The following is a 25710-nucleotide window of genomic DNA, read 5'->3' as shown; positions in this document are numbered from 1 at the left end:
TCCTTTAAAGCTGTGGTTGAACCCCTAAAGGCTATCCATCCTGCCTAACCTTCTTCAGTGTAACAGAGATTTTATCCATGCCCAATTCCCTTCACAGGCATATCTAATGCCAGTAATAAACAGCAAACCTGGGCTGAGAGACACGTAATGAAATTAGCTTGCTGGTAGTGAGCATTTGTCCCTGTAACAAAGTCAGCTGTTTATTGAAACAACTGGTGAGGGAGTGCTGGGAAAGCCAGGACGTGCACAAGAAACCCAAAGCAGGCTGTGTCCCAACAGCCTGGCACAGACCTGCAGGACTCCAGGACAGTGAGCTGCACTCACAGCACCAAAGGCTGATCTAAAGATCTGCAAGCACAACCAGGGCAGAGCCCAGCTCCCCTTTGTGTGACTCCAGTCATTTTTATTAGACCTTTCATTTGAGAGGGTAGCAGGGCACTGCAAATGTTTAGTGCCATCAAAACATCCTCAGTACTTCAGGGTACATCACAACTTTGAAATAAACCCAAGATGCTTTTTCATAATTAAAGCTATATAAATTTTACCAGAGAAAATATGAACTGTATTACAATTAAGACACTCAGTAACAAGACAGCCTTTCACCCATGTCACAGATTCAAACAGCCTGGCTAGTACACAATGTTTATCAAGGGGGGAAAAGAGGGACAAATATATTAAAGAAGTGCATAGCCAAGGATCTTGCAACAGGCCTTATAAGGGCTTTGTAGGGTTGGAATAAATAAGCAAACATGACCTCAGCATCTGACCTAACAGCTTTATGAAACTGGAAAGCAAGATTTAAAAACAAGTACTGGGTAAATGCAACTGTGTGTTTACAAAGCTTGCAGTGCTGGTTTTGGCTGGGAGAGAGTTAATTTTCTTCACAGCAGCTAGTATGGGGCTATGCTTTGGATTTGTGTTGGAAATAGTGTTGATAATAGAGGTGGTTTTGTTATTGGTGAACAAGGCTATTAACACAGTCAAGGCCTTTTCTGCTTCTGACACTGCTCCACCAGTGAGGAGGCTGGGGGTGCACAAGGAGTTAGGAGGGGACATAGCTGGGACAGCTGACCCCACCTGATCCAGGAGATATCCCAGACCACATGGTGTCATGCCCAGTGCACAGAGCTGGGGAAAGGAGGAGAAGGAAAGGGGGGGATGTCCAGAGTGATGGCGTTTGTCTTCCCAAGTCACTGTTACTGTGATGGAGCCCTGCTTTCCTGGGCATGGCTGACACCTGCCTGCCCATGGGAAGGAGTTGATGGATTCCTTGTTCTGCTTTGCTGTTAAACTATCTTTATCTCAACCCATGAGTTTTGTCACTTTTACCCTTCCAAATCTCTCCTCCATCCCACTGGGGGATAGTGAGTGGCTGTGTGGGGCTGAGCTGCCAGCTGGGATTAAACCACAACACATCCATATTACAGCTTTCAAGCATGAGAAAAATGGAAGTTCAATACACTGGGGGAAACAGGCAACCTACACCTGTCCTTCCGCACACAGCAATAAAAAGGGAATTTCCTTCTTCACCTTAATGTGCAAAATGGAAAAGAAATTTTTCTAGCTCTTCTACTCACTGCTGGTGAGGCCACCACTGCTAGCCAGGATAAATACATATTCACACAGCCAAGAATTAGATCTGCCTGAAACAGTCAGTTTATAAAATGATCGCCTCATGGAAGGTAATCTTGTTACAGATAAATCCATCTACTGAAAAGCTTTTCTGTGAGGCCAGTCTTACCAGTAAGGAACAATGTTCTCCCTCCCCTACAAGGTCTGAAATCTTACCCAGCTGTCACACCTCACCTTCCTCATCTCAAACCACAAGCTCTTTGCAATTGCACAAACTGTGCTATACATCACAAGAGGCTTCCCAAAAAGCTTTTGTCACCTGAGAGGTTCCCTTGCTAACCGCTTAGGAGATTACCTGTTAAAAAACCAAACAACACTATAGAACTTGTATTTTCACAGAATATGAAGATAAAGGTCCTTCAGAACTTGATTTTATTTGACTGACAAGTCTTTTCAGTAGCAATGTCAGCATCCCTGAACACTGCAAATTCACAAGCATTAAAACTCATACCTAAACTTGTCTATACAGACAAGAAATTTGACTGTAAAATGTTTCAGGACACTAGTTCCTGTGTATAGCAAATAATATTATCAAACTGAAGTCAGTTAAACGAAATAAATTTCAACAAAACATCCCAAAAACATGCATTCACTTCATGGTAGAGTAACTCCTTCCCCACACCCATGCCTGTTGTCCACCTTGAACCTGGTTCTCTCAACCCCCTGCTCCGCAGGCTGAGCAGCTCCATGACTCCACAACCCTGACCTGATCCAAGCCCACTGAGGACAGCATCAGAGAGAAGCACTGGCTCTGTGATGTGCCACCCAGCTCTTGGTCCCTGCAAGCTGGGGTGGTTCCCTGCTCTCCAGGTTGTTCATCCTCACCAGCACCCCAGAAAGCAGAGGAGACCTTCCTTGCCTATCCTCAACTGCTCCCCGCTGGCTGCGCAGTCCCTTCCCCACCCCACAGCTTTCTCCCAGCCATGCTCCACATCCACCAGCTCCTTCTGCACACCCCACTGACCTCCACCGTACAGGGAAGCTGCCTACTAACCCAAATTGTTTGTAAGTAATTGAATGTGAACTAGCCTTGACAGCCACATTTCACTCTTGATTAGCACCTGCTAGTAGCACACACACATATCATTAAGGCCCCTTTCCCTGTCCTAGTTTCCATGTTGTTTTAGCAACACGGAAAACACACAAGAATACCAGGTTTGAGTTGGACATGGTCTAAGGTGTTGTTTATCCACCTAAAATAGTTCAGACAGAATCATACTTGGACTCCACAACACTCTGTGTTGGCAACTGAGTATTGCTGGGCTTTGAGAATCATTTGCTTTTTAAACAAACATTGCACGGCAAATAAAAATTCTTTTTGATACGATCTAAACCAACCATGGAAAACCAGAGGAGTTTTTCCATTTACTTTAGTGAGTTTTAGACTGAACCATAAGGCATAAAATTTGGTAAATCTGTTTCTTCTCATTTTATTTTTATTCATATAAATCTTGGTGTATTTTCTTTCCCAAACTCATCTAAATCATAAGTGGAGGGAGTTGGGAAGCTGTACATAATGTAACAAATATCTAATTGCATAAAATACAGGAAGTGACACAATGCAGTGCCTCTTGCAAATGCTTTTCAGACTGGCACTGTGGCAAAACATACTGGTTGAGATTCCAAGGCTTTCAGAGGTTGTTTAAATGTACCAAAGAAAACAAGCTGTTGCTAGACAAGATGTAATGATTTAAAGTTGAAGAATTTATACCATAGATATTTATCATCATTTTAATAAAAATTAAATCCATTGAGTTACAATCCCAGTTATATTCAAGAAACTGATTCCTCATCTCTATAACTTGCTACATTTCTGCTGCTGTAGATGACACAACGTATTTGTGCACCACTGAAGAGTTTTTGGTACAACTTTAATTTCATTCCATTCATTTTCAGCTATGTGCAAATTTGACATAAATCACAAGCTGAGTACACAAAAGTACCATTTAAAAATTGCTTCTAACAGTTCAATTATTTAAATACTTTACATAGATGAAGATTACCTGCAGATGTTTTAATTGCAAAATTTGTCAGAGATTTAAACTAGAAGTTTCTGTTCACCTAGCCCAAAAAGATTTTATCTTGTAGCTTTCTCCTGTCTCATTCCTATTTGCATATTTGCAAGTGAAAATAAAGTCTTCTGACTCCTACTTAGAATTTTTTTGAGACTGAGTCAGTGAACTGCATATTGAAGAAAATGTGAACAAGACATTTTAAACATCTGCAGTACAAAATACTCTTAATAAAAAAAATACTTTGATCCAAACAATGAACCAGACACCTCTGAAAATTCAGTGTTGCAGTTTCTTTAAAGCCTAAGCAAGAAGTTAAAAAGATCAATAAAGGAAATAACTGTGATGTGATAGTGTGTTTTAAAATCTGAAGAATACTAATTTAAACAGTTCCTCACCTCCTTCCACACTTTTATTATTTACTATTATACTTGTACAACATATAGCTACATGTACATTTTATGTAACCAGTCATTAAAACCAGCACAATACCACATAAATTAGGGGAAAATGAAATTAAGGACCCCTTGCATGTTTTAAACTCAGATTAAAATCAAAGAAGTGTTTCACCTAGTACATTTGAACATAAAAAAGGTGCTGCCTAAAATGCAAACCAGAGGATTTTCACTTCGGCATCTTCACACTCATCAGGTGAACTTGGCAAAGTGACTTTGCCACTCCTTACCTGTTCAAGAGGGAAAATAGCACATTACAAATCTGCTAATTAGTTTCCATGTGATTTCATCACTGTTTCAGAAGATGCAGATGAGGCAATATAGTATCTATTAGCAATGACCAGGCATGGTACAAAGCTGACAATTGGAAACGTACGTGGAGAAAAAGGCACCAAACAGGACAGAGGAGCAAGTGGGACTGTCCTTTGTTAGAGATTCTCTGGCTGCTTTATGAAAAGAAAAAAGCAAGTTCTTGGCCGATAAAGCACAACCTCTATATCCTGCAAAGCTTATCAGAAAAGCAGGAAGACAACTTGGAGCAATTCTTTGTTCAGTTAATAACTGCTCACTCACTGACCCTGCTCCCCACACCTTCATGCTACTCTCACATCTGTGACAGCTTTAAGAGAAGAGATAAAAGAGGCAAAAAAACATTTGAAAAACTCCATATACATATATATAGAAAATGCAGAGCTATGGACGTGGGCTGCTCTTGAACTGCATAGAAAGATTTCTATTTTGTATTCCATCATACGCAATAGATCAAAGGGAAGGAGGGAGAAAAGAGAGGGGAAAAGCGTAGCTGGTTATAACACCACATCATTTCACGAGATCTGCCAGTCCCTGCGCCCAATTGGCGGCTCTGAAGGAAGCAGAGCTCTGGCGTCATCACCTCCTTTTAAAGAAGTAAAGCAAGTCATTACTCCAGGTTATATAACACTCAGACTATGCCAGACTTTGTGCCACCCTCTCAAAAAGGAAGCCGCTGACAGAGAGCCTGGGAGGCGGGCAGGGGAATCACCGACGCGCTCTTTCGGAGCTTCCCCCTGCTCGGGATAAGCCAAGGAGATCGGGAAGAGTCCTCGCGTTCGGACAGAGCAGGCAGCCGGAGAAAGGCTCAGCGGCTGACCTGCAGCGTCGGCAGTCCGTAATCCCCTGCGCAGGGGGCTGGGGGACAGCGCTCCTCAGGATCTCATCCTTCCTTCCCACAGCAGCCCTCAGGCCACACCTCACCCTGCTGAGAATAACCCAGTTCACAGGGTTAGTTAGAATGCTGGAATCAGTCAATAAAGCCCCCGAACCTCATGCACCACTCCTCCCACGCTCCTCCCCATTCCTCACAGATTTATGGGCACACAGCCTGTAGGCAAGGGACCTCTACTATCCTCCCACCACCGAAACTGCCCCAGCACAACAAAATGCCCAGCTAGGCAATCTGCAGCTTTGGAATCGGTAGAAGGGGAGACAACAAAGCATCCAGCACTGGCTGTTCCCAGCAAAGCACCCAAGAGGATTTTTCTTTAACATCACAACTCAGTGAGTCCAGTAAATCCAGTTCAAGGAAGTTGGGTGCCACAGGGTCTGCACAATGTGCTGGGGACACGGACCCTCACTGGCTGGGCAGGGCCAAGCCCCTCAGACTGCACACACAAACACCATTTTGCTCTGACACACACACACACAGTGCTCCTAGGAAACTGCCAGGATAAATACAACAGGTAAAATCTGCAGCCTTCTGTAATGAAGCAAAGTTCCCAGAGAAATCAGTGGGGCTCTTGCCTAAATGAGAGGCAAACCTCCTTTGCAATTTCAATGTAATCCTTCTGTATTACTCAGTAACCAGGTCTGCTAAAACTGCAAATGCTACCAATCCCGTCTCTTTCCACCTTTGATACTAACTGCATCTTTGGTATTTTATTCAGCTGGATTGTGGAAACACAGACGCCAGACAGCTCCTAATTTTCTGGGTCCCAACCCAAGTCTCGAACATAAGGTTTGTGGACTCAGGGAGTGTATGCTGAACAGACATAAAGCTCTTATCACTTCCAGGAACTGAGAAAACAACAAAACCCCCTCAACTTCTTAGAGTACATCACCTGAGAAATGCATCCACTATCTGCAACTGGATGCACATTTACCGAGTTACCCACAACCATCTGAGGCTGAGCCCCACACTCTGCACCTATATGATAAAGTACATTTAAACACTCTGATCCATCAGAATCATTTTCTAATGTAATGAAGTTTCCTATGACAATTTGATTAAGTTTAAACACATGTCAATAGGCAGGATATCAGTTTACAAGTAAATTCTTTTACAGGTAGTGATTGTTTTAGTACCTCTATGACACTACATAGGCCATCCTCTTTGCAGGAAATGATTGGCTTGGAAAACAGCCTACATAAAGTTACCACAAGCACGAAAACCTACCTGGCTTTTAAAGAACATCAAAGTGCACAGTGGTACATGGAAATTCAGGTTTAGCTCTTAACTAAGACCAGAATTTTTGCATAGGCAACAAACCTAGACTTGAGCAGAGGTTTGCTTCCCTCAGGACACGCCCTTCCAGCTTCCTTGGAAATAGTACCGGTGGGCTCTAGAGGGAGCTGCATCCAGCCACAAGTAACCAAAATAAAAGGATCTACATAAGGAAGTTCATCGAGAAGGAAAAAGTGAGATGATGTCAATCATCACTCTTCCCTTTTCCCAAGAAATCCACCTTGTGCACTGCAAACATCCACTTGTAGATTAAACTGCAGGATTATCACTTATGGGGACTCACCACTCTGGCCTTTCAACCAACAAAAAGAGCCTGCTCTCCAAGCCAAGCTTACTCAGATGGGCTTGTGCCTTTCCTTAGCCCCAGCACCTGCCCCTAGCTAAACAAGGACAGGAGATCAAAGCACGTGTCACTAGCCTGAGGGAGGAAGCACGCAGCAACCAAGTCCACTGTGCCACATACTGCAGCAGATGGGAAGCAGGGTTCCTCAAAGAGCAGTTATGTTCTCTGAGGCTGCCTCGACCTTGGGATGCCCATCTGCCCTTGGTGCCACCTGGAGACACAGCTGTGAAAGGCTGCTTTTTAAAAGGAGTGAAGAGATTAAAGCAGTAAGTACATAATTGCTCCTCCTCTTCTTAAGGAATAAATTTAATTTTCTAGTAGATAGGAAGGACAACTTAAAACCAGTGTTCCCTAAAAGAAAATGCTGTGCAGTCTGGTCAAAAGTAGAAGGCAATAGGTCTCAGGTTGTTGGGACAAATCTCCATTTACCAACACAAGCAGGATCATTCATTTCAAGTAAAAAGTGGAGGGAAATTACTTTCTAACAGCAGTTCCTTTTTTCTTCTCCTTTTTATCTCCAGCAGGACGGGCCTTTCTAAATCTGGATATAAAATTATATAGAATAGGCTACCATTTAGCAAGATAGGAGACTGTCTCCATACTCTGCCTCTCTTTCAGTTTCATACAGGTGAGTATAACATGACCTAATTTATAAGAAAAACTACAGACAAAAAGGAAAAACTCATGTATTTGAACAGGAGGAGCCTGCAAAATGAACAGATTTATACCAAGGACTTTCCTCTCTTCCCCTGTAAGGACAGAAAGTTGCTTTGTTCCTAACCACACGCATCCAGCTGGGGACTCCCACACACCCCAGTTTTGTTTTGTTCGAACACTTTGTTGGAGAGAAGAAAAGATAGAATGATTTGGGGTGGGAAGCACATGAACAACGCCATCTCCAAAATGAGCAGCATATATCTGTACCTCAAGGATGCATTCCTGTATCATTCAAAGAAACATTAACCCACACTTCTACATGACTTTAAAAACAGACTTCCAAATAATTTCAGCTTTAATAACTCCAGGTGCTAATGAACTTTCTAGTAAGTATGGTGTTAACTACTCATTTTTTCCATCAGATTAGACAAAGAAATTGTCCAGGCAGCGACAAATCGATTTTGCTTTCAATGTAATTGCCCCCCACAATGACCCACAAAGGAGCATTATATTAAACAAAATCCACTCCTGCTATAATTTCATGCCAACATTTTTTTCCCCTCAACAACCAAGTGAAAATTGTAGGAAAAGCTGATCACGCTGGACCCCTTTAAATGAGCAGGCTTTCCTCTACTGAGGGTTCAAGGGAAGCAAAGATCTTTTCAAGCTTGGATCAGCACTGGCTGCCATCTAAAGTCAAAAACTCCTGCCTTGGTATAATGAGAAACTCAAAACTGTGAGTACCAAGTGGCAGCTCAACTTCAAGAGGAAAGCAGCTACTGAATTGCACTTTATAAAAGTGTTTCACCCATATACTCAAAGGCAAGAAAACAAGCAACTTGCCATCACTATTAATAGCAGAATTACAGCAGTATGTATGAATAAGAGAGAATTAATTCCAGAGACATCAATCAGAATAATCCAGAGACATTCTGAAAGTGGTAAAACATAACCGTACAGTGGGATTCATTCAAACACTCAACAGCTTTCCTCGGGAAAGCTCTGAGGTATGAACGGTCCGTGTATTTGAAACGATCTGTAAAATCCATATTGGAGGTTTGTTTCCTCTTTGCTCAAATTAGCTTTTATTCCTATGGAGTCCTACACAGCCCTGAGCAACAACCAGGATCAGAGAGTAAGTGCAGGACTTGAAACAGCCCTTTATCTCTACAGTCATCAGTACATCACATTTCTAGTGAAAAAGATTTAGGGAGCTAACGAAAAAAGTTCTTAGCAGTCACGCATTGCTATCACAAAATCAAACATGATAAAACAGGTGCTGCAACCCACAAGTGATGAGAAAACAGATGAAGTGGGCAGGGATGACAAGGCTGGAAAAGCAGTGGCAGCCTCTGGCTAGGATTGAAGCGTGCTGCTGGGAGGGGTGTGCAAGGCTGGCAGCCCAGGAAGGGGCTGTGTCACGGTAGGTATGTTCTGGAAGGAGCATTCTAGAAAAAAAAAAACAAACAAACTAAAGCTGTAAGAGCTCCTACACAGGATGCTAAGGTTCATTAACTGACCACCACTGAAGAAATGGATAGAGGATGTAAGCCATGAGGTTATTACCTTTCACTCACTCAGAAATATTCAGAAAACTAGCTTTTCATGCTCTGTTGTTTCCTTGAGGGCAGGGGGCAAAGGTTGAAGAGCTGCTTTCAGCAAGACTGAAAGTCTATACCTTTCAGTCCTTACCTACAGTTTGAACTGTATTCAAGTTCAAACTAAACTCCAGACCACCTATACTAAATGCAAACAAAACTGAGCAGAAATGAGAAAAATGTACCAAAACTGAAGATAGCACTCAAGCACCAGAACGTAAAAAGAAAATTATGGAACTGAAACTACACATGAGGATTAACTCAACACACAATGTGTATCAGAAAGACAAAAACAGGTTAAACATGCAAAACACAAGTCACTGCTAAGTCTGAGATGATACTATCCACCACCACCAAGTGTGGATAACATTACATTAACACTGGAAAGTTCATGAGTCACCATCAGGACATGGAAATCCTAAACAAAGCCACTATTTTGCAAGCAAACTGTAAAAATGTTAGTTTTGTAATTGATATAATCACTATTATTTAAAAACATAATCAGTTTCAGTTTGGAGAAAATGTTTATGCAGCCTGTCATCCTTCCAAGGAAATAGCTGTGAAAGATTAATAATCATCTAAAGCTTGTAGTTCTAGAAATATGCAAGAGCCCATCCACAAGGGAAAGATCCCCCCAGGATCTCCAGTGGGATCAGAACAACCACAATACCAGGAGGGGAGGAGAACAGCACAGCTGGGAATAGGGAGAACAAAGTTTTAACAGAAATTATTAAAATTAAGCTTTTTAAAAGCTTCATAATATAAACATTAGAGCACTGCATCCCTTCTTATGAATAAAACTGTCTGTTCCCAATATGGTATTTATGAATGAGGTTAATCTACAAAGAGACAGGACTACAAACATCAGATGGGCAAAATAAAACGAACCTCTTAATTCTGAAGTTGGTTATATTTCATAGGCTGAAGAGCCAGAGACTGGTTTATATTAGATCTAAGGTGATACAGATGCCAAATGACATTTTGGAGCTAGTGTGTAGCTGTAAGAAGATATCAGGAAAAGCAGACTGGACACCTCCACAGAAGATAATAATTATACATCTAAGCACCCAGAAAGCATTCTGATATTGTGGCAGACAGAATTAAAGCTAAACAATTTGAAACCTCAGAGGCAATCTAGCTTTGCTCAGCTCGTGGAAGGGAGTTTTCCCTTGCACCTAATGAACAACCATAAAAATATTTTATGTTAGTTTTATGTAAATTGTCTTTTTACTGTTCCTCATTATTTTCTACGTTTGTTAAAATTTATTTTTAATTAGTCACTACAAAAATATAAAACATAAACATGTTTCTAGTGTTTTAACACTAAAATAAACAGCTGTCATTAGCAGTTCACAATGTTCTGTATACCTACACTGATCTTGTTTGCTTTGGAAAGAATAATCCTGACAAACAACTCTGAGTATTCACTCACAATAATACAGATGTTGATGATAAAGTACATAGGTCTCTGATAAAATAACCATGAGGCATGACCCACTTGGACATGACATACAGACACTCCCTTCTGTTAATAGAAGTCTGGCAACCACGTCACACTTCCTACTGCTCCACCGGGTGCAGGGTCCTGTGAACAAAGCGACATCCTCATCACCAGTCTCTGAGACAGAGTAATCTGTGACCTTGTAACTCTTTTCTGTACTGGGATTGGGAATTCCTTTGTTTCTTACCTGAACTAACACTTCCATTTCTGCTACTTTCTCATTAGAAACATTTTCTCATTATCATGTGAATAATAAAAAAAAAGAGGAATACAATTTGTTTGTGTAAACATTTTTATGAAAGCATTTAAAATCAAAACAGTATCTTCAAGTAGCACATGGCTGAAAGAATATAAGAACAAAACAAACAACACTTAAGGACAACAATTTACTTTGAAGCCAAAAATTCTTTAGTAACTAGAAGAGGGAAGTATCTGTTTTTAACACACATTCTATGCTAAGAAAAGGAAGATTATTCTCTGTAGGTTTAGGTAGGTGTATTCAGATACCTGCATAGCCTTCGAAGTTATTAAAAATTGCAATTTTAAAGGAAGCAGATAGAGCACCCCTTTAGGCTCTGGCTACAGTTTTGTGATACAAAGAGTTTGATGGCAAATTCAGCATGGGCAATTCCCACCTGAGCTCTGCATTCCTGTCTATGTGCCCTAGAACATCAGCCCATCTGCTGGACCAACAAACATTTCTACGATCATGCCATGACCCAGAACAGTTACCTAATAACACTCAAACGTAACCTGCACAGCACAGGCCCACAAACACCTGTATTGGCCCTGACCTGAATTGTTCCTCTCCTGAAGAGGAGAGCTGGGCAGGTGGAACTAAGTGAGGATAGAAGGTGACAACTTTGTCAGCACTTCCATCTTTCATCTTGTCAAACAAACAAAGGAGAACCCAACCTGTATGTTGGCAGAAAAGAACATTTTCCAGCTGTTAAAGATTATTGTGAATGAGCAATAATTGTCCATAGCATCCATCAAATTGTTCATGTATGGGGCAAGTCAATGATGTAAATATATTTGTTTTCACCACATCCTTTAAATAATACAAGTAATTGTAAATTGACTTATTTACTTCTTTATATAATTGCTTCCCCAAAATTTGAAGCTATTTTAAAAATTCTATCCTCCTTACCATTTATGCTTGTGGCTTGTTTTCATGATGGAAATTTTTTCTGTCCAGGAGACCATATTTAACATATATTAAATCCCTGTTTAGGCTAAGCAGCCACATAAGCACTTCTCCCTACCCAGAGCTGGATAAATCCTAACCCTTACACAATCTCCCAAGGGGTTACAGCCAGTTCTGTATATTCCCAACCCCATTCACTCACCACTTTCATCAAGTAAGTCCTCCTCGTCATCCCCATCATTGTCCTCCTCCATCGCCTCCTCCTCATCTTCCTCCTCCTCCTCTTCCATATCCTCCTGCTCCAAGTCCGGGTCCAGGTCCGGATCACTCCCTGAGATTGACTCGTCTGACATGATTCCCAGTGGTGCTCCTTGTGCATTACCTGCTCATGTTCTACCGTGAGGCAGCCCTGAAAGGACACAAAAGAGCTATGTGAGCCCAGCAAATCCCAACCTTTGAGCTTCAAGGCTCAACATCATAGCAGGATTGCTGCACATAACAAACCAAATCAGCCTTTTAAATAACAGACTTAGATATCAGACAAAGCACAAAATCCTGTGTAGAAAACAGATGCCATAAGAAATGGATCATAATGATACAGGCCCAGCATTGAAGAATCTCCATCTCTTCATTGGTATCCTTGACATGAACACAGCAGGAAGATTCCTGGAATCAATGCCTGATTATTCAGAGATGCAAAAATTAATAAATTACGTGAACAATTTCAGAACACTATCATCCAAACATGAAGCATACAAAAAAGGATCAGTGTCAGCATCCCCTCTGGATATGTGTTAGCCTGATCCCTGCAAACACCATCACACAGTGTGCAGACATGGATCAGAGACAGAAACCCCCTCCCGCTTCAGTTGTACCACTGCAAATTCACCCAACTCCTCATCACAGCCTGGCTGAACTCTCTGATCCAGCCACACACCAAAAACCAGTGTTACCTTCATAATTCAGGCAGAAGACAACAAAGATCCAGTTTCTAGAAGTTGAACTCCCTTTGTAAAACAGGGCAAGAAGAAAAGTAAATACAAAGGAAGAATGGAGCAGACAAAATTTGCATTTCCTTTCTCTCAAGGACAAGAACTGGGGCTGGCTGTGCATAACTTCTCTGCTACACCACTCCAGTGCATCACAGCAGAAATTGTGGTAGAACACAAAAATAAAGCCTGAAGAGAGGACCAGGGCAATCTCAAAGATACAAGTTTATCTGTTCAGATCATGCACTGGCACTCCTGGACAGTGATGGGTGAGCACTCCTCTTCCATACACACAGAATGATCCTAAAGGAGCTGTGTATGATGGATGAAAAGAAACACAACCAAGAAAGGAAAATAAAGAAGGCATTTTGATCTTAAGGAACATAAGCAAAGGATGTATTCAAAGATCAAGCCGCAGAAGAATTACTACCCACACATTCTTCAGAAAGCTTTAAAGAAAGATGAAGGAAACATTTTCTCATCACTCACTTCCCACTGCCCCCTACTTATACCACATTTCCACTGTAAACTATAAAATATCTGAGAACTAATCAGACACTTTAAAACAACAACAACAAAAAGACTAAACCCCAAACTTCTAAGCAAATAAGGCAGTTCAAATATCTATAAACACTTAAATTTCATTTTCAGCTGTGTTTCAGAAGTTACCAGATTAACTCAGAAACCTGAAGGTTGAAGACAACTCAACACCCCTGTAGCAGGGCTGAAAAATCTAACTGTTGAGTATGCTGAATTATTCCAGCTGAAGTCATCAGCTTCTGCTCTGCCCCTCTCAGCTCCTCAGTAACATTGAAGAGTGTCAGAAAGAAAGTAAACACAGGGAAGAGAATCTCTTTGCAGAGATTGGCTTTGGAACAGGAAGCCTTTCAGCACTCAGTCCCAGGAGCACTTTACCACCAGGCAGAGACAACTGAAGTCCTTACACTACTACACACGTCACACAAAATTACTTGGCTTAGTCAAGCAGATGGTAGAAAAGGCCAAAATCCGAATTAGCTCAAGTGGAACTGTGCCAATTTACACAAGCCAAAGATATTAATTCAGCTTCTGTGGTCGGCTGGTAGGCAGGTACAAGCCCAGTTGCTGTCAGGCTGCTGCAATACGGTGACCTCCAGCGTCCCTTGTTTTCTGATGGCTGGTGACTTCAGTCAAGGGCTGCAGACACAAAGCCATCTATTATCAGAAGTTTTTCCTAACAAATGTTGTGCTAAAGTCTATGTGTATTTCAAAACAGTGACTTATTTTTTCTTTGACATAGAAAGAATGTTCCCTTCCAGCTGATATTCAGCCCTAATGAAAACAAACATATTCAAACTTGTAACTTGCAAAGCTGCACATTGCCTTACATTTCAGGAGGAGATGGTCAATAGGGTCACCTTCGTGGGTCACCTGGGATTTCAAGGGGATTTATTTATTCCCATGTTGTCCATACTGTGCTATAAACCACCTTGAAACCATATCCACAGAAGCATATTTTAAAATTTCTAAGTTTTACTATCCCAGCAAACTGACCATGACCAAAACAAAACCAAACCAACCAACCAAAGAAACACAAACACGGCTAATACGGCAGGAATGAACTCATCTACAAACAGAAAAAGCAGAAGTGCTGTAATGTCACTAAATGCTCCGGGTCAAAGAATGACACATGATACAGCTTCTCCCATCAGTATCCTCCTGTGTGTCATCCTCTCATGTTCCATCATTTGTCCCAGAACTTTAAAGAACAAAAAAACCAAATCAAAACACTCTCTGAAAATTGTTTAAAGGAAAGGATATGAGTCTCTGTATTTCCATAGATAAAATCAAACCTAGTGGAGAGCAGCTCTCCCTCAGACTGGAGCACAAAAGGGCTCGAATCGAAGCTTTATTTTTGTTTAGCAGTGAGTACACGTTCTGTATAAGCCAACTCCTGACACCTGCTCGGCAGCCCCGGCCATATGCAGGAGAGTTGAACAGCAGCTTTTGAAAAGACTTAATTAAATCTTGCAGAGCTGGGTGAAACAAAGATGGTTAACTCCTCTGTGCCTATTGTCGTGCTGCCATTTATCTCGGTGCCTTCCCTCCCTCGAGCTGCGCTCGCTGCCGCTGCCCGAGCCGGGTCTCGGGAGGGTTCCCACCCTGCCTGGTGGCAGCGGGAGCAGGCAGCAGGTACGCGGTGCCCAGAGCCTGCCCTCGTTTCTCACACCGATCTGACCCAGTTCGGAGCCTCCCACCAAGGGGAATTACACAACAGGGCCAGATTGTGGCTGCCGCTACTGTTTTATGGCTGAGTTATTCCGACCTGCCCCATCTCCTGCCTTTGCACACGCAGGCACACTGTGCTCAGTGTTTAATCGCTGGAGGAAGGGCACTTTGCGAGAGATAAACTGATTACCTGCCACCGGACTCTTCCCAGTTCCGCACTGGATCGGCCATGAGCTGCCCCCGAGTGGGATGTGTGCCTGAGGAGGGTTTCAGCTCCAAGAAATGCAAATCAAACCCTCTGCACCACCCGTACAGCAGATAGCCAGACAGCCTTCCAGCACTGTGCCTCAACAGAGGTGAGGCTGCTGAGAAACCGGGGTGGGATATTAGGGAGAAACACTCGGAAAAATTCCTCTTGCTTACTCAGGGAGGAGAAAAGAGCTGTCATGTTTATCCTACCCAGAAGTTAAACCCTGCAATCAACTGCACATCAAATTAACATCCAAGACAGCCTCTCTCATGTATTATGTCCCGTCTTTCAACAAAGATAAAAATAGTTCTCAAGTTTTTTGGGCTTTGCTTTTTTAAGGTAGAACACTTCAGATAGTAAGTAAATGCCATGTGCTGATGACTGCCTCCTCCTCAGCCTGCACAGAAATGAGGCCCACTTCTAGATGAGGAAACCTTGAGAATTTGGACACATTTCTGTCATCCTCTTTTTTTTTTTTCACTCTGCAAAGCTTTAAAATCACTTCTTACATATAAAGTTGAGAGAGAAATGTGAAAGCAGTTTTTCTCCTTCTACATAATAGTTGTTCACTACAGGGTCATGTATGCCACGAGCCAAACTCTTAGGTGAAACAGCAATCATCAGGGGATGTGGGGATTTAGGGCATTTCTGTACATCACTTTCATCAGAGGATCCACTAGCACTGTAAATACTAAACCATTATTTAATTAACTATTACAAATACCATCGAGTAAAAAGCAAGGGTGCAAGACAAGGCAGAATGGAGCCCTTCCTCACTTGAGGAGGAGGAGCAGGGTTCCCCCCTGTACCTATAAAAAGCCACAAAAGCCAAAGTTACTTTACAGAAGCTCTTGGCCCACTACAACACAAGGGATTTAGGCACAGGACATGCTCATTCCCAAGTACACAACCATCCCATACAAATCCCTTCAGAAAGGGCAGGTTTAACACTAATGCTGCTCCAGTGCTGAACAGTAAAGAGGATTCCATCACCTCCCCAACCTCCAGCCAAGGCCAATATCTGGGACTCATCAAGATTTGTCCCTTAAAGCCTGTTTTGTAACCAAGACTTCACACTGGCCATTGTGGTGCCTGGCCATAGAAACAGGATCAAGCACACCGGCAAATCACAAGAGGATTTGCACAGACAGTTTAATAAAACCAGGTATTTCTAAGACTGTACTGCATAACGCTCTTCAGTCTCTGTTAGACAGTCATGTTATATGGTAATAATAATTTCCTTTTATGTTTTTATTTTTTGTTTGGCAGCAAAATAATAAAATGGTTGGTTGGGGCCATAAGATTCCTCTTAATACGCTCAGCTCACACACAAACACTCCAAACTGGATGTGTATGAAGGTAAGTGCTGGTTCCTCAGGGTAAATCTCATCTGCTTGTTAGATCACTACTAGCACCATTTTGGTACCTCATAGGCAGCCTTCAGTAACAGAACATTACTATAAAGCACACAGCTACATCAGTAAAGGAGTCATGAGCTTAAGCTTCTCTATGACAAAAAGTCTTGTAACAGTTTGCAAGTGATAACTTGCAATGTTATTGCAAAATAACCATACTACTTCTCTGTTCAATTTAACAGTCTAGTAAGAAATAAACCTGAGATCAGTGGTTTTGAATAGTTTGATTCTAACAAACACTAGAATTTCTCTAATTTACATTATGCAACATATTAACACCTCTATTAAATTATCATGTAAAAAATGGTGGCGGGGGGAATCACCTAAAAGGATAAATATTTTTTCAAAAAGGAGCCACCAGTTTTACTACACTAGTCCAGCAGACTCCTATATGCTTTAAACAAAGCAAAGAAGTGTTTACTGAAAACCCAACAGGAACTTATTCCCCCCACAAAATTGCATTTAAAGCCATCCTTAATTGATGACTTCGTGATTTAAATCCCTTCTTCTTTTGCAGCCCGAGACTATCGAGACTCCAGCTATGCAGTTTCTCTGCTGTGACTCACAGCTAACTGGTGGCCACACGCTGCTGGCTGGGAAGGAAGAAACCAATTCTCCTCCTTTATTTCATCTTGCTCAAATCACAGACTAAGTGGCATTGATCCCCTCTAAGTGATGTGTTCTCCACAGGAATATTAAACTGAAGGAAAAAGAAGCAGCCTGTAAAATCATAAATTGGGGAGCATCTGCTTGTCCTGGATCACTCTTCTGAGGAAGGCAAGCGTGCTTCTCCCCATTCCACATAAATACTGGACAATGGATCTAGCCTTCACCCACACTGGGATGTGAGTATTAAGGAGCCCACTGTGATTTCTGGGGAACAGGAACTGAGACAAAAAAATAACAGACAGCTTTTAAAAACACATCCATATATCAGTTTTGAGAGAGTTGCAGGACCTGCTCTTTTATTCTCTCCAGGCTAACAATCTCCCTCCTAAAAGGCACCACAGAACTAAAACCAGCCTGAAACTGGTTGTTCCCTGACAAAATAAACAACAAAAGCTGCTGCAAGAAAGAGTGGGAGAAATGAAAAAAACCCCAAAAAACCCCAAAACCCCCTAAAATCTACCCATAAAGAAAGAAAAGGGAGAGCTAATCCTTCCCCTCTGCTGACATGACAGCGCTGGCACTGAGAATGTGACAGTGAACATTACATAAGGCCTGGCTCCCACTGCGATCCGAACAAAAAGAGCCAGCGTGAGTCAATGGCAGCATCTGCAGCTCCTTACACAACCTGAGCATCCATCACCTGCTGCGGGAGCCGACCGCCAGCCATGGGGACCTGTCCTGCAGCTCGGGAGGGATGTGGGAACACCCTACTGCCGGCAGCGGCAACGTTTTGTAACCCTCAAAGAAAACCTGAACTCTCCATAAGATGCCAGTGCTCCCTTCCCTACAGACTTTGTGAGGTTTTTCACCTCTGGACACAGCCAGCAGAAATGGGCAAATGTTTTTGCGTTTGTATTTATGTACATATATATAGATATGTATATAATTATTTGCCTAATGACTGATGCATTGCTTTTAAAAGCAATTTTGTTTAATTGTATTAAAGCAGAAACTGACTTCCTATAAGTCAACTCTTTCCTTTCAAATACTCAAAATGTCCTCACCAGTGAACCACCACAGAAGAGCAGTTTGTTTTGTACTGCATAAAAGTTCAGGCTACCTGAGGTAAGAAGCATGTGATCAGCACGGCTTCCAGTAATTACTGACGTTCATCTGGATTAACACCATCACAAAATAACAAAATTTTTCTCTTACTTCACAGAATCTCCATCTGGTTTTAGCTGTCTGTCAGCTTCTATCTAAATGGCACTTGCATTACCTGCTAAAGGAAACTCTCCTTCCCTGATCACTGTTTCTTTCAAAGCAACAGCATTTCAATATAAAAGCCACTTTTGAGTGTTTTTACATGTTTTGCCCATGCGGCTGCAGCTATAGAGAAAACAACCAAGACCTGTGTGGGGAGTAAAACCCTGAGAAAATATTTCAAATGATGGGGAAAACTCAGTAGTAGGGCACAGCGTGTCAGGATTCCAAATTATATCCAATACATTTTATATAGCAGATTAATTTGGGAAAGACTTGCCTACCTTGCATTAATGATTACCATTCTCAAATTCCAAAAGATAGGTTTGAAAAGTCAGCTCATGGGAGAGGTGTGCCAAGCTTTCTCTTTGTGAACACCCAAACTATGTCAAGATGTGAGTCAATTCCCAAGCAGGGAGGATACAGATAACTGGAAGATCCCTCTAGAGTTTAAGCTCTTGTCATACATAGGTGCCAGAGAAGAAGTTATGTAATAAATCAAGACTAAATTACATAAACAGAAGCAGTGGAACAGAGAGGAGCGAAAAGGCACAGAGCTATTCCCCTCTCAAGGAAAGATCAGTCACTGTCACTCTTTGAAGACAAGCTGTGCCTTTGGTCATTGAGATATGCTAACATTATGGCTTACCTCCTTGAACGGTATCCCTCGGACACAGACTGGCACAGCTCATAAACAATGTTTTTAGCTTTCAGGATGAGGAAAACTGCAAGTTTTCCAAATGTTAAAAGGCCTAATTCTATCCTATTTTCTCAGTATCACGACATCTGCATGCTCTTCTCTCTTTGCCTCCCAGAGAAGTACATTTCCTTACAGGGGAATGATTCACTGCCTTCAGCTGTGTCCCTGCTCAGGAAATGAGCTTTCCCATCAGCAGCAGTCCAGGGCAGCCCACCATGCCCTGTGAGACAGATGCCAGTCACATTGCACACTGGCATCACCAGACCACAAAGTAAACACAACTTAACTCTGCTTTGGGTCATGGGTCTGCATTTCAGTACTAAGAATCACAGAGGTCTGGGAGCTTGGTTTTGATGCCTCATCCTTCTCCCTCTTCAAAACTGGACTTAAAATCTGAGGTTCAGGTTTATGTAGTTTGCAGAAAAAGGAAGAATTCCACAAGGGTTTGTTCCTCTTTATTACCTACCCCACCTCCAGGGGACGATTACACCAGGGATGAGGAAGTATTACTTATGCCACCTACAGTTTACCAAAGAAACTTGAACAAGAGCAAAAACAAGAAAGAGGAAAACCAAAAAATCTTGAAGTAGGAGTAAATGGAAATAAATAGTTTTGAACTCATGTGATATGAGGATGACAATTAGCATATGTTCGACCCAATTTTCTGCCATGCAATCAGACATTAAGCTAATTTTTATTGGATTCCAGAGTAGATTAAAAATCCATTAAAGGATTAAAAACTGTCATAAACTTCTTTCAGAGTCATTCCCTCCAAAAGTCATTCCTTCCCTGCAACACTGCAGAGTGCTGGAAAAACTTAAACATTAAGCGCCACTTTTCTGCTAGTTTTGAGAACAAAGTCAGCAAAACCTGTTGATCTTTGCCTTTCCCACTAAACAGGTCAAAATGAAACACTCACACTGATCCTTATCTATCCTGCACAAATACATCTGTTTTGATAACACTTAACATTGACACTACAGGCAGCTCACAAGGAAAGCAACTGAATGAAAGAGCCTCCTGTGGTTCTGTCCTTAATAATGGAAGCGCCACTTTCGTTGTGTTTTGCCAGTTGAAAACTTCCCAATGGTTTGGACAGACCTGAAAGGGAAAATAATGGAGCTTACTGCCTCTCCCCATAGAGCACAAATAACTCAACACACTGCTGAGGGGATCGTTTGCATACACACAAAAAATCACCCCAATGGAGATAATAAATATTATTTCACGAAAGAAACAGAGCTATGAGTCTCATGATGTGCATATTACATGTTTAGCTTATAAAATTGTGAGTATACGACTCTACATACTGGAGTTTACTTCCAAAAGAGCTTTAAAAGCAGCACAATGCAAGTTGGGCTAAGGAGATACACAAATATTAGCAGGAAGATAATATATCCTGAGGGACACCATGCCCTTTCGGTAAACGTATCCAACTGTCCTGTCCCAACTTATGCCAAACATACCAGCCAACACAAGCATATCCAGTGTTAAGCCAGGAAGGAGCAATTGAAAAGGGACATATTAACAAATTACTGTAAAATACCGTATGACAAATAAGCACCACAACAGTCATCTAGAGAAGTAGCTGCTGGCTACCAAACATAGCTCTTTTAGAGTAAAAATGTCACTACTTCCCAAGTGTATAAATTCACTTAACTTTTGTTAATGCTAGCAATGTCTTTTGCAGTACTTGTTCTTACCAAACGCACAATACTGTACATTCATACCCACACAGAATCCAAAATGTTACATTTCCCAGATTCAGACGCAGAATGACGAAGAGCACTCGGCCGTGATCTTCAAACAACCCACAACCTTTTGGGTATTCTTTCTCTCAAAGTTAAGAGCAAGTCTCAGTCAAGTGCTTTCCCCAAATGACCACTTTTTCTATCAAAGCTCATTTAGTGTTTGCAAATACTGCCTGACTGGCAGCCGTGCCCAGTGAGCAAGAACAGAGGGAACAGCAGGAAAGTCAGGTCTTCTTGTGTCGTCTTGACTTGTTACAATCCCAAGTGAAGGCAACCATATGTTGTAACAAGTCAACATCCCTACACTCAGATGCTGTTATCTCCCCAAATAAAACAGGAATGGAATTTCTTGCCTCACCACTATTTTTTCTCCCCTCCTTTTCAATTATTAGTTAGATTATTGAATTATTAGTCTTGAATCATAGAACTGTTTGGGTTGGAAAAGAGCTCTAAGATCGTAGAGTCCAACCACTAACCCAGCACTAATCCGTGTCTCCAGGTGCCACATTGATGCATCTTCTAAATCCCTCTAGGCTCATGACTTCACCACTTCCCTGAACAGCCTGTTCCGATGCTTGACAACCCTTTCAACGAAGAAATCTTGCCTAACATCCAATCTAAACCTCCCTAGCACAACTTGAGACCATTTTCTCTTGTCCTGTTGCTTGTTCCTTAAGAGACCAACCCCCACCTGGCTACAACCTCCTTTCAGGGAGTTGCACAGGGCAATAAGGTCCTCCCTGAGCCTCCTTTTCTCCACGCTGAGCCCACCCTGCTCCCTCAGCTCCTCCTCATCTGACTTGTGCTCCAGACCCCTTCCCAGCTCCGTTCCCTTCTCTGGAGAAGCTCCAGCATCTCAATGTTTTTCTTGTCGTGAGCAGTCTAAAACTCAACCCAGGATTTGAGGTGCCTCGCCAGTGCCCAGCACAGGGGACAGTCACTGCCCTGGTCCTGCTGGTCACACCAGTGCTGGTACAAGCCAGGTGCCACTGACCTCCTTGGCCACCTGGGCTCACATTCAGCCACTGTTGAACAGCACCCCAGGTCCTTTCCTGCCAGGCAGCTTTTCAGACACCACTACAGCCCCAACCTGTAGTGCTGCAGGGGGTTGTTGTGCCCTTCCTGCCCTCCAGGAGATCAACACTCCTGCCCAAACTGGTGTTACCTGCAAACTTGCTGAGAGTGTTCTTGATCCTCTCATCCAGGTCATTGACAAAGATACTAAATAGGAGTGGACCCAATACCAAACTCTGGGGAACCCCACTAGTGCCCAGCTGGATGCGGCACCATTCTCCACCACTCTGGGCTTGGCCATTTTTTTTGCCCAGTCACTTAACTGAAATTGCTCATTTATTTAATTATAGGAATTCTTGATTATCATTGATTTGGGCTGAAATAAGAAATTTATGTAGTAACTACAACTCTTATTTTGATGGGAGATTTTGGGTACAGTTAATAGCATTCTTTAACAGAGAAAACTAATTACATTGCACTTCCAAAGGAGATTTACTGGCAATGCTGTAAAATCTCAATCAACTTCATTCATAGTTATCCCCTTGTTAGGAATGAAGGAGGCAAATGACAAAAGTTAAAGACTTTCTCATCACAATAAAAGGATAGATATTCACAAAGAGGTTCCACACTAGCACAGAGGCCAAGTATCTCATTCTGTTAAAATAAGCATTTCCCTGACTAGAAGTATTGATTTAATTGAAATATAAGATCTCCTCTCTTGCTTTTTGTGAGTGCTATGATAAGTACAGGAGGAAGGAAAAGGCACCTTTAAGCTATTTTTTTTAAGGAAGAAATTGAAAAAAAAAAACAAACCCCAAACAACCCAACCAAAAACATTTTCCTACAGAGTCTGCATGACTAAGCAGATCACCCACTTCTCCAGTGTTCTCTACTCATTATCTGGGTCTTACTTCCCTCAGGCAGTTAACTATTGCCATTCTAAAATAAACAAATTCAGATCACACACCTGAACTACTCCCACATTCATTGGAGAACAGGATGTGAAGTTACAGTTGACAAAGTTAAAAATGCTGGCTAGGGTAAATCTTACTATGCATTGTCCAGAATTAAGAGCTCCCCCCCACCAAAAAAAAAAAAACAGCTTCCCCAGGAAATTCTTCTCCAGAGATAACAGGACCACATCCCAAGACTGAGGGAAAAATCAGAAAAAAAAAATCTCTTCTGGGATAACAGCTTTTCTCCAAATACCTGATCTCAAAAGCACTTCTTCAATTCCAAATCTTCTCTATTCCATGCAACAGGTCACCTTGACACCCAGTTTTCAAGGCAACTGTTGCTCCCTATTTAGAGCCTGTGTTACGCTTTGTATACTAAGAACAAAAAGGCACTGGTCTTGTGAGGTTTATTTCTTGGTCCCATTTCCTCAATTCCTTGACACCTACGGACAAGGAACTTAAAATCCAACTGATGTCACCCCTCCTACAACAACTCCTCGATTTAAGAAAATATTCTTTTTTCCTGCTATCTCCTCCACCCCAACGTCCCCTATAAAAACAAGCTGGTTTTTCTTACTTCCTATGCCCGGAAGCTTGTGTTTGGCTGCTGAGGTGCATTCCATAACCCTGGCATTTTTTTTAAGGAATATACAGCTCTTGCACTACTTTGGGAAAGGAGAAGCCACAGCCAGATGCCTTTTCACACAAGTGTTAAGCGGCAATGCTGCAAGAGTAATCGAGCCTCTGGACAGTTACATTACACTGGGAATGTTGTTCCTTTTGCTTCCGTCGGTGAGTGATGCAAATAATAAATGCAAAGACTGAATAAAAGAGCGCACTAAACAGAAGATGGCAACCAAACCCTGATGCTAAACCCACCAATTAGAGAGACAGAGACGTGCCTTGACACTGACAGACAGTTTTCAGATTTCAGAGGCACCACAACGGTAATCACCATTCGGCCTTGATTAAGTTACCCATTTTCCCTCTTGCTGACTGCAGCCTCCCAGGCCTCGGACACATTTTCTGCAGCAGCTGCTCTTTTCCCAACTCACACACTGCTCCCACACCGTGCCAGCACAACCCTCTGCATGGCTGGACAGCAAACTGATTCAGCTGAAAACCTACCTGGAGGCAAAATTCAGTTCCTAAATGTGATTTACCACAAAGCTGCATGAACAGCTGTGTGGGCACAAAGGGAAAAACCAGTGAGAGGATGAGAACATGCAGCCCTGGGTATGGGCTCACCAAGCTGGAGTCACTGTCACCAAGGCCATGCTCTAAGCAGCCAGATACTTACTGCTCCAGTACAGGGGCCAGACAGCATTTCTATTTGAGAAAATGAGATGGTCCTCGTAACAAAGCTTCCTTGCCTTCAACGCTCCAGCCCAAAGGATGATGCATGTAGCCAAGGCGAGATAATTTTCTCAACTGTTTCTTTCTTTGAATAGTCATGGCATCACTATGTGGTTTATGTAAACTGTTTCTGAACTTCATTTTGCTGGACTTTTTCAACTGAAAAAAACAATGCAACTGCCACTCAAAGGGCAGAAGTATCGTAATTTATATCATGCAATCAGACACCCTTGCTGTGCATCTCTCTCTCCCCACAGCAAATACTTTTAAACTGCCCAGAGCTCAAAGCAAAATACATCTCCTCATGTAAGTCCTTAGCATGTAACATCTTTAGCGAGAGCCTCTGTGAACAGGTCCTTGCAATTACACACAGGCACTAGAAAAGGCAGGATAAGGCTCTGTTTTAGGGAACAGGAAGATAAGCTGTCCCGACCCTGAGAAACTGCTAACCAGCACTGACAGAATCTTCTCTGGGTCAGGGCATGTCGCCTTCTAAACGCACTCAGAGGGACTTGTTAAAAGAACACCTTTATGGGGTGACAAAGGGAAGTGATGCCATCTGTACCATGAGAACAAATGGGTAATTTCTTTAACCTCATGAGGAGGAATTTACTTTGGCCATGATGACCTTGCCTGAGATCAAGGGCTGATTTTTAGTACTTGAGTAAGAGAATCACTTTCTTTAGTTCTCTGCCTTTCTTTGTTTTCGTGTTGTATCTTATTATGTCTGGGATAAGTAGATATTCCTGGGCTGTATTCCTGAACACAGACCTTTCCCCAAGAGCCACTGTGGGGCTTTGGCTATAAATACATACCGGTGTATGTAGCCTCTCATGCACATCCCGTGTTTGCCTTGTGTTCGTTTCACTCAACACTTGAACTTCACCCAAACTGCTCAAGGAGGCATAAACACCCTTGGCACAAGGTCCTAAAAGTCCTCTCTCATCCTTTCTTCTCACAAGAATGAAACTGCCACTCCACAGACCACTGCTCTTGGTCTCGATTTTCTGACCCAGGCCACAGGTAAATTTTTCACATTTTATAACTCATACTAAATAATGTCACAGCCAAGCAAAGATATAAGTGAGAAGAGACAGGTCCCCTCAGCAACCATGACAAAGATACCTGTCTGGTATAGGATATAGGAGGAGCTCCAGCACATTAAGATTAAACAAAATAGAAAAAACTGAAATCCTTATCTCCCAAGTTCTACCATCTCCTCCAATCCCCAGAATCTTATACAGACTCCCAGACAATTAACTCTCTTCACCTTCAATCTTCCCTGCCATAAAGCAACTGCAAAGAGAAGCCAGCAGATCACTGGGGAGGAGGGGGGGAAGGCAAAGAAACTGTT

The 25710-nt window shown here is 42.2% G+C and overlaps 1 protein-coding gene across 3 annotated transcripts in view; it reads right to left on the bottom strand.

Annotated features, from left to right (window-relative positions):
- The window catches only part of RAD54L2 (RAD54 like 2), a 65577-nt gene that overhangs the window by 31588 nt on the left and 8279 nt on the right, over positions 1–25710 (bottom strand). For 2 of the 3 annotated variants that reach the window (XM_048315205.1, XM_048315202.1), the window contains exon 2: positions 12048–12254. In XM_048315205.1, coding sequence (XP_048171162.1) covers positions 12048–12198 — 151 coding nt within the window. In that variant the 5' untranslated portion in view covers positions 12199–12254. Of the gene's footprint in view, positions 1–12047; positions 13455–25710 lie in introns of those variants that run through there. The other variant, XM_048315203.1, reaches the window with a different exon arrangement.

Source organism: Corvus hawaiiensis, chromosome 11 (assembly GCF_020740725.1).
Source record: "Corvus hawaiiensis isolate bCorHaw1 chromosome 11, bCorHaw1.pri.cur, whole genome shotgun sequence".
In the NCBI taxonomy this organism is placed as follows: domain Eukaryota; kingdom Metazoa; phylum Chordata; class Aves; order Passeriformes; family Corvidae; genus Corvus; species Corvus hawaiiensis.
The sequence above is the reverse complement of the archived record's forward strand: the minus strand, read 5'-3'. Positions and strand labels throughout refer to the sequence as shown.